The 12,457-nt window shown below is 50.5% G+C and overlaps 1 protein-coding gene across 4 annotated transcripts; it reads right to left on the reverse strand.

The window, feature by feature from the left end:
- Positions 1–1,871: 1,871 nt before the first annotated feature.
- On the reverse strand, positions 1,872–12,390 carry Eif3k (eukaryotic translation initiation factor 3, subunit K). Of its 4 annotated transcripts, none has more exons than XM_006540392.4 (8): positions 12,174–12,390; positions 10,819–11,042; positions 8,370–8,490; positions 7,701–7,775; positions 5,103–5,169; positions 4,649–4,726; positions 3,032–3,157; positions 1,872–1,938 (listed from the first exon to the last, which is right to left on the reverse strand). In XM_006540392.4, the coding sequence occupies exons 3-8, from the start codon at positions 8,385–8,387 to the stop codon at positions 1,907–1,909; spliced, it is 396 nt and encodes a 131-aa protein (XP_006540455.1). In that variant the 5' UTR covers positions 8,388–8,490; positions 10,819–11,042; positions 12,174–12,390; the 3' UTR covers positions 1,872–1,906. The 4 variants fall into 4 exon arrangements, with proteins under 4 accessions (XP_006540455.1, NP_082935.1, NP_001272871.1 ...); NM_028659.3 differs by having other exon boundaries at positions 10,944–11,042; positions 12,174–12,388; NM_001285942.1 differs by lacking the exon at positions 10,819–11,042 and having other exon boundaries at positions 12,174–12,388.
- Positions 12,391–12,457: the final 67 nt, after the last annotated feature.

Consider the following 12,457-nt stretch of genomic DNA (forward strand, 5'->3'; position numbering starts at 1 on the left):
ATGGCTGGCTCCTGTGTCCTTTGTTAACACTGTAAGAGGAGTCTCCTGAAAGGACAGAGGATTGTCTCCCAAGTTGGGGGTGGACAGTGGACTGTCACAGGTGACTGTGGCAGCTCCAGGAGACACTCACCAAGTTAGACTCTGGAGTTTTATATCACACACTCTCACACACACACACACACACACACACACACACACACAGAGGTTCCAGCCATTAAACAACGCCCGCCCACACGTCAGTAGTCTTTAGTCAGAGCCAGATTGAAAGTGAGATGATCCGGCTGCCCAAGGGCAGGAGGTCATTTCTCCTCCCGAGCAGCAGCCGTGGCCAGTTGTTCAAGTTGCATCCTACACAGAAGCACCTGCTGCGGATGCCTAGTTGTGGTCCCACCCAGAGATGGCTCCTTGATTTCTACACAAGATGGCTGAGGGTGGGGCAGCATACCAGCCCTCCCTCCTCTAGCACCTCAGAGCTTTCGGGAACAGTCATTTATTTGCTGTCCCCAGGGTTAAGATGAGGTCTAGTTCCGGGTGCTGGCTCCGGTAGGGTAGGTCTAAAGGCCGGAGCAAAGGGTGTGTGCCCCACCCTGGTTCCCTGGGCCAGGATCCTCAGGAGGAATGACGGGTGAGTGCTGACTTCAGGGAGGGATGAACATGCCAGCAGTCCATTCCCTGGCATGACAGAACAGGCCCCAAGGGAGATGGGAGTGGCTGCACATTTACTGGGTCACTTATCTCCACTGACCTCACCCCTGACCCTGTGCACACTGAAATCACCTGTTCAAGGTTTCTTGGCCAGAATACCTGGAATATCTTGGGTGTGACATGAACTGGGTGGCTGGGAGGACAGCTGACAAGGCAGACAGTCTGGTAACCTTTCCAACTATAACCTCCAGAAAGGCCAGCCAACAACCTGGGCGACAGATCATCAGAGCCCAAGATGAATGCTTCCCGCTTCCTCATCTGTGTTTCTCTGGTGAATCAAGGAGTTTTGGATTACTGAAAAGCAGCAGCTAAGGGCTGTTAGAGGAACAGAGCAAAGCACTTCAAGTCGTCCAGTGTGGTGTGTGTACATATGTACACGTGGGGCTCAACCTCCCAAAGATTGCGGTTACATGTGTGTTGTGATGCTCAGAACCGAACCACACTGAATATAGCTTTAGCACCAATTAAATCAGGGTTCCCTGCTGGCCTCCGAGCTCAGCAGCGTGGTTAAAGAGGCTGGCCAGCTAACCTCGGGGAAGCTCCTGTCTCAGACTCCCCAGTGGAAGGGGTTACAAGTGTGTCACCACATCTTTTTATTAGAGCAGCAGAAAGCTTATGGACTGACCCCCTCAAACCACCCCCCCCTCTTTTTTTTCGAGACATGGTTTCTCTGTATAGCCCTGGCTGTCCTGGAACTCACTTTGTAGACCAGAAATCCGCTTGCTTCTGCCTCCTGAGTGCTGGGATTAAAGGCATGCGCCACCAGGCCCGCTCAGCCCCCCCTTTTAAAGACAGAGCCTGGTGCTGAGGGTGGCTTCTGATCCCCGATCTTCCTACCTGCACCTCCCAAGTGCAGGCTGTCACCCCTGCCAGCCGAGGAAGCACTAAGCTCTCCTTCCCAGAAGCAGGTGACTTGTCAAAGACAAGAACATGCTCTGCTCTCCTCTCTGAGGAGCCCAGGGCCCCAGGGCGGCACCTCCCAAGGCCATTCACTGGCCTCAGCCTACCCCATCCTGCACTGACTCACAGGTCAGAAAAGGAGGGGCAGGGAAAGGCAGCAGGGTGGGACAAAGGAGGAAGTGGCATGGGGGACGCCCGAGAAGAGGGAAGGGCCCCAGCTTGGGCCACAAGTTGGCTCTCTGAGGGTACAGGCAAGAGACAATAGGGCGGAGTGAACAAATCTTTATTAACGCACACTGGCTTACTGGGAGGAGGCCATGATGCTGGACACACCTGTTGAGGAGGAAGAAACAGGGTGAATTTGTGAAGAGAGGAAGAGCCACCTCCCAGGGAGCCGCTGTCCTTCAGGGCCAGGTCACAGTCACCACAAAGGTAGTCTGGTGCTGTCCTGTTTAGTGGTCTTGGATATGGTGATAGCATAGCCATCTATTGTACAGGATTAGAGTTAAAAGAAGAGCTTGACCAGTCTGGCACTAAGTACTGCATGTGTTTAGCCCTGGCCTAGGTCCATGTGAGGGACACTGGCCGGGCCGGCAGCTCTCCACTGCAGATAGAACTGTGTGGACTTCTGAGACCCAAGCATGGTGGACACTTTCTGTAGAGGTCAGAGCACCCAGTGGGAAGTGACACAGCTCACTGATGCTCAGCTTGGCCACTGACCAGCTGGTGGCCCTCAACAGAGCCAAAGTTGGGAGAAGGGGGAGGAGCCCTAGCAGGAGGCGTGTCCCTGTCCTTCCCCACTTCAGGTCACTTCCTCTGAGAGAAGGATGAAGCAGGGCACCTAGCTAAATGCCTGTGTCACTTTAGGTAGGCTAGGCTGGCCTTGAGCCTCCAGAGTGCTGAGATCAAAGACACCACACCTACTTTTTCCTCTTTTGGGATAAGACTGTTTATTCAAAATGTGACAGGAACGGCTGTCACTGCCTTTCACTCTGCGCCTGGCTCTCTCTACACGAGGAGGCAGGCACTGTGCCAGTTCTAATAGTTTCCAAGTTAGAACAAGAGCAACTACCTTATGGTGGGACCAAATGACTCATCGAGAGCCACAGCCCTGAGTGGACAAGTCTTTAATTCCAGCACTCGGGAGGGAGAGGTAGGTAGAGTTTGAGGCCAGTCTGGTCTAGAGGAATGCCAGGGCGGGGGGTGGGAGGGAGGGGGGGAGAGAGAGAGAGAACATGGACGGCTCACATCCAGCAGGGGAGACTACTCAGCATCCCTCACAGTCTCTCCCTGGGCCAGCAACCTGGAATCTGGCAGACAGTTCCCAGTCCAGGAATACAGGCTCTGCCTCGTGCTTTGCACACCCAGCACTGCTCTCCCACCAGGACACTGTCTTCCCTACAGTCTGCGGCCCCAGGCCACTTACTGTCAAAGTCAATCTTCTCCACGATGTTCTTGGGCTTAATGCTCTCTTCCTGGCTGCAGATGAAGACCTGCCCTGACTCGTCAGCGCTCCAGCCGTACTTGCTCATCCACACCTTCAGCTGGTTGTCTGCAGGTGACATGGGCGGAGGTGTTGGTGGCCTGAACCCTAACACTAGGGGCTTTGGAGGCAGAGGAATCGGGGCTGAGCAGGCCAAGCCCCCTTTGCTAACTGCTCTAGGCCAACTCCTGCCTGGACAGCAGCAGGACTCGGAAGAAGAGATCCTCTAGGGCAAAGCCAGCAATCTGGGGCTCAGTCTCCACTTGGCCACCAGGGGGCGCACTAGCCTCTTTCTCCTAGTCACATAGGGGTTTTTCTGTAGGTTTTTGGTTTTGGCTTTGGTTTTTTTTTTTTTTTGAGACAGGATTTCATGCAGCCCTGGCTGGCTTGGACTCATCATGACGTAAACTCCTAATACTCCCGACTCTCTTCCAAGTACCAGGACTATAGAATTTGTGCCTCCAGGCACAGGTTCCCTTAGTTTCTTAACAATACTATTTATTTATTTTAAAAATAAAAACAAGACAAAACATTTATTTAGGGCTGGGGAGATCAGCGAATAAGAGCACTGACTGCTCTTCCAGAGGTTCTGAGTTCAATTCCCAGCAACCACGTGGTGGCTCACAACCATGAGATCTGATGCCCTCTTCTGGTGTATCTGAGGAGAGCAATGGTGTACTCATTTGTGTGCGCAAATGTGAATGTACGCAGGTGCTCCCAGGGTGAGAAACTGCATGGAATTTCTTGGTGCCTGTGACCGCCCACAATGGGTGCTGGACCCCGCAAACCTTCTTCCGCATCAAGCAGGAGATAGATGCTCACAGCTGCCGAACCTCTCTCCGGCCCAGCGCCACTTTTTGCAAACTCAAGTGCTGAGGGTTTTGGTTTGGAGGGACCTTTTAAGAACCTCATTGTAATCAAGGCTGGGCCTTCTCAGAGCCGTCCCATGTCCTGTCACCAGAGGACAGACCACGGAAGTTCTCCAGAGATGTGTATGCTTCCAGGGCACGCAGGCACAGCACACATGACAGGCAGGCCCCTGCTGCAGGAGGGCCACACTGGCCTCCTCTAGAGGCCGAATGCCATCCCTCCAAAGCAGCCCTGCTACCCTTGGCAACACCAACTACAAGGTGCTGATGCTTCCACTTCGCTCCATCCATGAAAAGGGCCTGAGCTCTCCTATTCACTGCCAAGGTCAGCATCAGGACCACTGTCTGACATGTGCATCTGTTAACTGGTTGGTGCAGAGGCTCATGCTATAGCCCAGGCTGGCCTGGAATTCCAGACAATCTTCTTGCTCCAGCTTCCTATAACTGGAATTCCAGGAGGACAGCACTACACCTGGTCAGGGTGTTTTCGAGGCAGTGTCTCACTACATAGCCCTGGTTGGCCTTGAACTCATGGAGATACAGAAGGCAACATCCTATACCAAACCCTCACCCACACTCTGGGGCAGGTAACAACCTCGGAAAGGTGCGGTGGGTTCCCCTGAGCTGCCTGAGGCCCCATGCCCCAACCACCTTTTCCTCTCAGACTGACAGAAACAGCACCAGGCCTCACCAGTCAGGTCTCCGAGCATCTCGGCCAGCAGCCAGCGGTCGATGTGCTGGTACGTGATGCCCACCACGTGGCAGATAACTGTGAGAATCAAAACAAAGACAGTCAAGAGGCCGCTGGCACGTAATCCAGGAACGGAGCTGTGTGAGAATTCTGAGGGCTCTTCTGTGTCCCCCGCAGGTGTAGTAAACAGCAAGGGCTTGCTCCAGATTACACACAGCTGCTTCTGTTATTAAAAAACCACTTCCAAGCGCAGCTTTATCCTCGGGGCTGTATATGGCTTGAACTTTGGGAACTGTGCTCGTATGACCATGCTTAACTTTCAGAATATAAACTTATGCTCTAAATAAAATTGGCTATTGCACAAGGCCCAGTCTGCCTCATTTTTAATCCCCCTTCTCCCAAGTCCCTGCTACACTGCCTTAAGCCCTCGGGAACCCAGGCTCCCAGGACTCACATTTTCGGACAGAGTCTTCAAAGCCAGTTATGCCTTCCAGAAGGTCCATGTTCTCATCCAGGGCTTGCTGTGGAAGAAAGGATGCCCCAGTATTAACACTAGCACCATCACTCAGCATTAACCAGTCAGTGCTGACGTTGTGGAGGCTGAGACAGGAGGGATCAAAAGTTCTGAGTCAGCAGGTGTGAGCAATCCGGGTACAGGAGATCGTGCCTCTGCCTGCCTGCCTGCCTGCCCACCTGCCCGCCCCTGTCTCTGGTTTAAGACAAGGTTTCTCTGTGTAGCCCTAGCAGTCCTGGAACTGGCCCTGAAAAACCAGGTTGGCCTTGAACTAAAAAAATCCACCTGCCTCTGCCTGGCTGGGAAGTCCAACAACCAAATCATAGAAGGTAAATGTGTACACACACACCCAGGCAGGTCATCTGTACACTTTCCATTGCCTCCATCTCCTTCAGCCACAAGGGTCTCCTCACTAGACCTGCCTACCTCAGGCCCTTTGTGCGGCTTTGTGCCTGGAAGTTTCCTCTTTGCAGCTCATCCTTCACCCCTCCAGGTTTTTACTCTCAGCAAAACTCCCTTAAACAAGAGCGGGAGAGCTGGGCAATGGTGGCGTACGCCTTTAATCCCAGCACTTGGGAGGCAGAGGCAGGCAGATTTCTGAGTTCGAGGCCAGCCTGGTCTACAGAGTGAGTTCCAGGACAGCCAAGGCTACACTGAGAAACCCTGTCTCAAAAAAACAAAAACAAAAAAAAAAAAACAAAAAACAAAACAACAACAACAAAAAAAACAACCCAAAACCAAACAAACAAACACAAGAACAAGAGTTGGAGAAAGAAGGGCTTCACTTTGGTGGAAGCCATTAAGTTGGGAGAAAACCTATGAGAGCAACTATCCTGGAAGCCCTTGGCCTTGTCTGCACGGGAAACTGGACACCTGAAGGCCAAGGTTACTGTGGGTCTAACAGGAGATGGTGTGTGCTGAAAGCTGAGCAGAGGGTACCACAGAACCCTCAGTGAGCAAAGCAGAGCAGCTTCTAGGTCAACAGGGGAGGGGGGCACTGAGAACGGAGACCCACAGTCCCTGGCCTGACCCACTGAACATGAACTTTTGGGATATCAGACTTTTCTGTTTTGTATTATTTCTTCAAGCCCTGGCTGTCTCTTTTTTTTTTTTTCTTTTGCCATTGTGTTTTGGATAGTCTTGTTATATAGTCAAAGTTGGCCCCAACTCTTCTTTTCTAAACATTTGTTTTTTAAAAATAATTATTAATGTATTATTATTATGTATTATTATAATTGCTCTTTTCACACACACCAGAAGAGGGCATCAGATCCCATTACAGATGGTTGTGAGCCACCATGTGATTGTTGGGAATTGAACTCAGGACCTCTGGAAGAGCAGCCAGTGCTCTTAACCGCTGAGCCATCTTTCCAGCCCCCTAAACATTTATTTTAGAAGGCAAGATTTTGGGCTGGAAAGATGGCTCAGTGGTTAACTCAGAGGTCCTGAGTTCAATTCCCAGCAACCACAGGTGGCTCTCAACTACCTGTTATTTGATGCCCTTTTCTGGCAGTCAGGTGTACATGCAGATAGAGCACTCACATGCATAAAATAAATAAATAAATAGTTTTTAAACAGGGGAAGATCACATATATATACATATTTTTTTGGTGTGGTTTGTGTGCGTGTGTGGTTTTTTGAGACAGGGTTTCTCTGTGTAGCCCTGGCTGTCCTGGAACTCACTCTGTAGACCAGGCTGGCCTCGAACTCAAAAATACACCTGCCTCTGCTTCCCAAGTGCTGGGATTAAAGGTGTGCGCCACCACGCCCGGCAAGGCAGATTATATCTTTATTTATGTGAATGTGAGTGTATCTATGTGTAAGCATGAGGATGTGTGAGTGGGTGCCCATGGTGGCCAGAAAAGGCTGCCCAACATGGGCACTGGAGCCAAATTCTGGTCCTTTTTAATAAAACAAAACACACACACACACACGTATATACATATCTATATATGCACACAGTGCACATATACAATGTGTATGGGTGTTTTGCCTGCATGCATATCTGTGTACCAAGTCCATGGAGGCCAGAAGAACATGGGTCCCCTAGAACTGGAGTTACGGATGGTTTTGAGCCATTGCTGTTAACCTCCCTGGCCTGGAGCTCTGTCCTCCACCTCCTAAGCTCTGGTACTCAGGACAGGGCCACCAACCCAGCTTAGATTCCCCCTGGGTGTCTGTCCATGTAAAGGCTGGAAAGGCAGAGAGCTCGGAGTGGATAAGAGAGGGTTCGTTTCTAAGGGCTCAGAAGGAGGGGACAAGGTCAGCCGCAGCCACGCGGGTCAATCCTGGCTCTATGCAAAGAGGAGACGCCCTGAGCACAGAGCCCAGGACCACTTGGCTACCGCTGCCTTTGCTTGTTTGAGATAGGTTCTCATGCAGCTCAGGCTGACCTCAAACTCCCTGTGCAGCTGAGGGTGACATCGAGCTCCTGATTCTCCTGCCCCCCTCACACACACTCCACCCCCGCCCACAATCTTTTAGAAGTATAGGTGTGTGCTAACGTGCCGAGTGGGGATGGCACCCAGAAGACATTACCCAGAAGGCTTGAAAGTGGCAGGTCTCCAGCAGGTCCCCGAGGTACAAGATCTGCCGGATGGGCCGCTCTTCTTGCTGGCATCATGATGCATTAAGGAAAACAATGCAGGAAGCCATGGGACTAGCTCAACCCTCTCCACCCATCTCCTAGTGGAGACGGTGCCCCCCAAAGAACTGGGAACTCGAATCAGAGGCGTAGTTCAGCAGCACAATGCTTGAGTCCTGTGCTGCACATGTGTGAGGGTCTGGGTCCCATCCTCAACACCACAAAAAATACCCACCACTTGGGAGACAGAGGCAGCGGATCTCCGTGAGTTCAAGCCCAGTATGGTCTCCGAATCAATTCCAGCTCGGATGATAGAGCAAGACCCTCTCTCGAAGTTCATGGACAGAAATAAATCAAAAACTCTGAGCCAACAAAATGGTTCAGCAGGTAAAAAAAATGCAGTGTGAGCCCAAGGACCGGCATGCCTGGAAGCCACAGGTGGACGGGGAGAAGTTCCAGCCCAAGTTGTCCTTTGACCTCCACGTGCACTGAGACACTGGAGCACGTAGAGCAGCCAAGACTGGCTCAGCACCGAGCAGGCACTGTGTTTTTGTTTTTTTTTATGGCATGCACAGAGCCCTCCACCTGGCCTGCTTCCCAGCCCTCGCATGCTGCAAGGATACATGTGCCTGGTCGATCATACATTTACACAGAGTGAAGTCGGTGTGGGGCAGGTTGGTGAGGGCTTTCAGCAGAATCTGGGCAGTGACTGTGGTCTGGAAGAAGGCTGGGTTGAACTGGTACCTGAGAAGGACAACAAGAGACATAGCAGCGGTGGTCTCTTGCAAAGCTGGCTGTAGAGGCAAATGCCTGCAACCCCAGGACCCAGGCAGGCTGCAAGCTTGAGGCCACTCAGGGCTATTTTTATACAAATGGATAAAATGACAGCCTGTGTATGCCCCTTTCCTGGGGTCTGGAATCTAGGAATGTGTGAGTTCTAACACTAACTGTATCTTCTATGTAACCTTAACTTCTGAGTCCATTTCCCTGCTCTAGACACTGTTGCATAACTCACAAACGGATACAGTTAGAAGCTGTCCCTGGAGTGGGAGCCAAGCTGCCTGGTTTAGGGCTCCCCACCCCCTCCAGCACAACCTATAATAGAGGCTAGCACACACTGAGCACTCAAGGAGCAGCCAGCATCTCCGGAAAATACATTATCCCCATTTTATAGATGTGAACACTAAGGCTACATAAACTGGTGCACAGGAACTGCAGAGGCAGGTGGACCTCTGTGAGTTCAAGGCCAGCCTGGTTTCCATAGCAAGTTCCAGAGCCAACAACTACATAGCGAGAGACCTTGATTCAAAAAACAAAACACCAAAACAAACTAAGCTATACAGCTGGCGGTGTGTCAAGAAAGCACTGGAGGGCAACTAGGTGTGGTAGCACAGGCTTGTAATCACAATACGAGTAAGCCTGAAGCAGAAGAACTCGGGAGTTTCAGGCCAGCCTGAGCTATACAGTAAAACGCTGGGTGGGTCTCAGAGAAGGGCAACCCCGATGGATGGCGTGTGGATGGCGTGTGTGCACACTGCCAACACTTGGGAGGTTGAGGAGTTCAAAGCCATCTTGATAGCAAGTTCTAATCCACTGACCACTACAGGACCCTGGCTGAAAATTAATTAATTAACAAAACCAGAAAAAGGACCAGAGAGATGGCTCAGTCAGCATAAACACTGTGTAAACTCACTGACCCAGGCTAAATCTCCTGGACTCGTAAAAACAGGCTTTAGTGAGTATATGTGGAGGCCCAGCACTGCCATGGGGAGAGGAGAAACAGAATCTTCTAGAAGTGTGTAGGCCAATCAGCATTCAGAGGCAGACACTCAGAAAGGTGGAAAGTGCTGGACATGGTGCCCCACGCCGTTAGTCTCAAAGCTACCCTGGTCTACATCGTAAGTGGCAGGACTTAACAAAACAAAATGGTGGAAAGCGAGATTGACTGCTCCGAGTTGTCCTTGGACCTCCACACTTAAAACTCACACTCATAAAACAAAACGAATTAAAAAGAATAAAATAAATGTTTATGCCAGGTAGGCATGCCAGCCTGTCTCGAACTCGGTCTCTGAGGTGTGAACAGAGGATCCCAAGAGCAAGCTGGTTAGCAAGACAAGCTGTGTTGGTGGATTCTGGGCTTAATGAGGCCTTGACTCTGAATAAGGTGGAAGAATGACTGGTGCCTGCTATCAACCTCAAGGCTCCACACGCATGTGTGCACACACAGCCCCTACACACACACACACACACACACACACACACACACACACACACACACTCATGAATATGGGCAAAAGAAACAAGGAAAAAGGCTGCCACCAACCCAGGGCCGAGAGGAAGATCTCTGGTGTAGAAAAGCTTGCGCTATGTGATTACAGCGGAGCTCAAAAGAAAGCAGGCCTGGGCTGGTGAGATGGCTCAGTGGGTAAGAGCACCCGACTGCTCTTCTAAAGGTCTGGAGTTCAAATCCCAGCAACCACATGGTGGCTCACAGCCATCTGTAACAAGATCTGACGCCCTCGTCTGGATTGTCTGAAGTCAGCTACAGTGTACTTACATATAATAAATAAATCTTTAAAAAAAAAAAAAAAAAAAGCCCAGCTACTGTTTAAAAAAAAAAAAAAAAAAAAAAAGAAAGCAGGCCTGACCTAAGCTGACTCAAGGGACCCAAGGCTAGGCCATAAGGGCTCAACAGTGATTACCTAAGCTGGGGGGTTGATGGGGCAAAGCATGTGAGCCAAGAGGCAGTGAAACTAACAAAATGAATTTTCATTTACAATAATCTGTCTAGCAACACAACTGTTTATTGACCATCTTGTATGATTTTGGAATGGATTAAAGACAAAAACAGGGCTGGTGAGATGGCTCAGTGGTTAAGAGCACCGACTGCTCTTCCAAAGGTCCTGAGTTCAAATCCCAGCAACCACGTGGTGGCTCACAACCATCCTTAACAAAATCTGATGCCCTCTTCTGGAGTGTCTGAATGTACTTACATATAATAAATAAATAAATAAATAAATAAATAAAATAAAATAAAAAAGACAAAAACAAAACAAAAACTCCTAATCTGACCTTCTAAAACACCGAAGAGAAGTCCCATCTTGCAGCTTGCCCCAGGCCCCTCTGCACCAGGTTCCCTCTCCAGAGTGGCTTCCTGCTAGGCAGCTGTTCGTATGAGGGTGGGGACAGACACTCACAGTTTCAGGACGGCCAGGTTGGCCTCCAGATCATAGGCATTCTCTTTGGCTTGTGTCTCCACATATCGCTCCAGGGTAGCCAAGTTCTCAGGATTGTACCTGGAAGAGCATCAAGATGGGTGAACAGCCTGGCACAGTGGTTACATGCCTTTCATCCCAGCACCTAGGAGGCTGAGGCAGGACAGGAGGATTGCAAGTTTGAAGCTAGTCTGCAATTAATAGTGAAAACCTGTCTCAAAAGGAAAAAGGGAGCCGAGCAGTGGTGGCGCACGCCTTTAGTCCCAGCACTTGGGAGGCAGAGGCAGGCGGATTTCTGAGTTCGAGACCAGCCTAGTCTACAGAGTGAGTTCCAGGACAGCCAGGGCTACACAGAGAAACCCTGTCTCAAAAAACAAACAAACAAACAAACAAAAAAAGGGGGGGGGAAGATAGGGAGATAACTACACAGACAGACATGAGTAAACAAAGAGAAGAACAGAGGCTAGTCCTTAGGGACCACTGTAATTTGTTAACCTGAAATCACTCTCTTCTTCCTACAGCTTTTATTCTGGCCATGGGATATTCCTCACTTTGCTATTTTCTTTTTAAATAAATCTGTAGGAAGCTTTATTACATTCATTCGATCTTAAAATAAATAAGTTAGTCCCACCCACTGGAACTACCCAGATAGCTGATCAATTAACTGTACAACATCCAGTAAATGTTTTTCCTAACATGGGCCTCTAGCTAGCCCTACTTGAGCCCCTGGTCATGTCTAGGATGCCTCCAACCTCAGTCAGTCTCTGCAGCCCGTATGTTTTCCTGAACACCTTCTCTTCGATCCCGTTCTGACCCAGTTCCATCCTCTCCTGCCTATCTCAATACGTGGCTTGACCTGACCAGGCCCTGATCGCTCCTTATTGTCACTATCTGCTGAATGGGGTTGTCGCCAGGATGGAATGGGAACCTAAGTCCAGGAACGCAGGACCGGTTCCCGTTTCCATCACCTCCGGTCCCCACTGGCCAAATAGACATCAGAAAACACTATGTAGGATGGTCCACAAGGACAGAGAAGGAAGAGACTAAAAGACACCGGGAGTCTGTGGCAGCAGAAAAGGTAAAGTTGAGGGACGGAGAGAAACTTGGAGAAACTCCATCTCTGGAGGAGCGTGGAGCCCTGGCCACCCCTGGCTGGCTCCCCGTCTTCTCCACCCCGCTTGGCCAGAGAGCGCCCTTCAGCGGAATTCAGACCTGTCGATACCCTTGAGCAACTTGCCCACGTTCGCTCTCATCTGCTCAAACATCGCCATGATCACTGTTGCCTTCGGCAGCCTCAGCTGGAGTCGAACACCAGGCACGGTGCTTAGCACTAGAGGACCGGAAGAGAGGTGTAGGAAGCGGAACCTGCGTCACACCCTCCCTCCAGCTCCTACAAGGAAGGCAAAGGGAAAGGCGCTTTCAGCACCAGCGCCGGTTGTTTTTTTTTTTTTTTTTTTTTGTCTACCACGTGATTTCCTTCCAGCAGTTGTAACTTG

This window comes from Mus musculus, chromosome 7, assembly GCF_000001635.26.
Source record: "Mus musculus strain C57BL/6J chromosome 7, GRCm38.p6 C57BL/6J".
In the NCBI taxonomy this organism is placed as follows: Eukaryota; Metazoa; Chordata; class Mammalia; order Rodentia; family Muridae; genus Mus; species Mus musculus.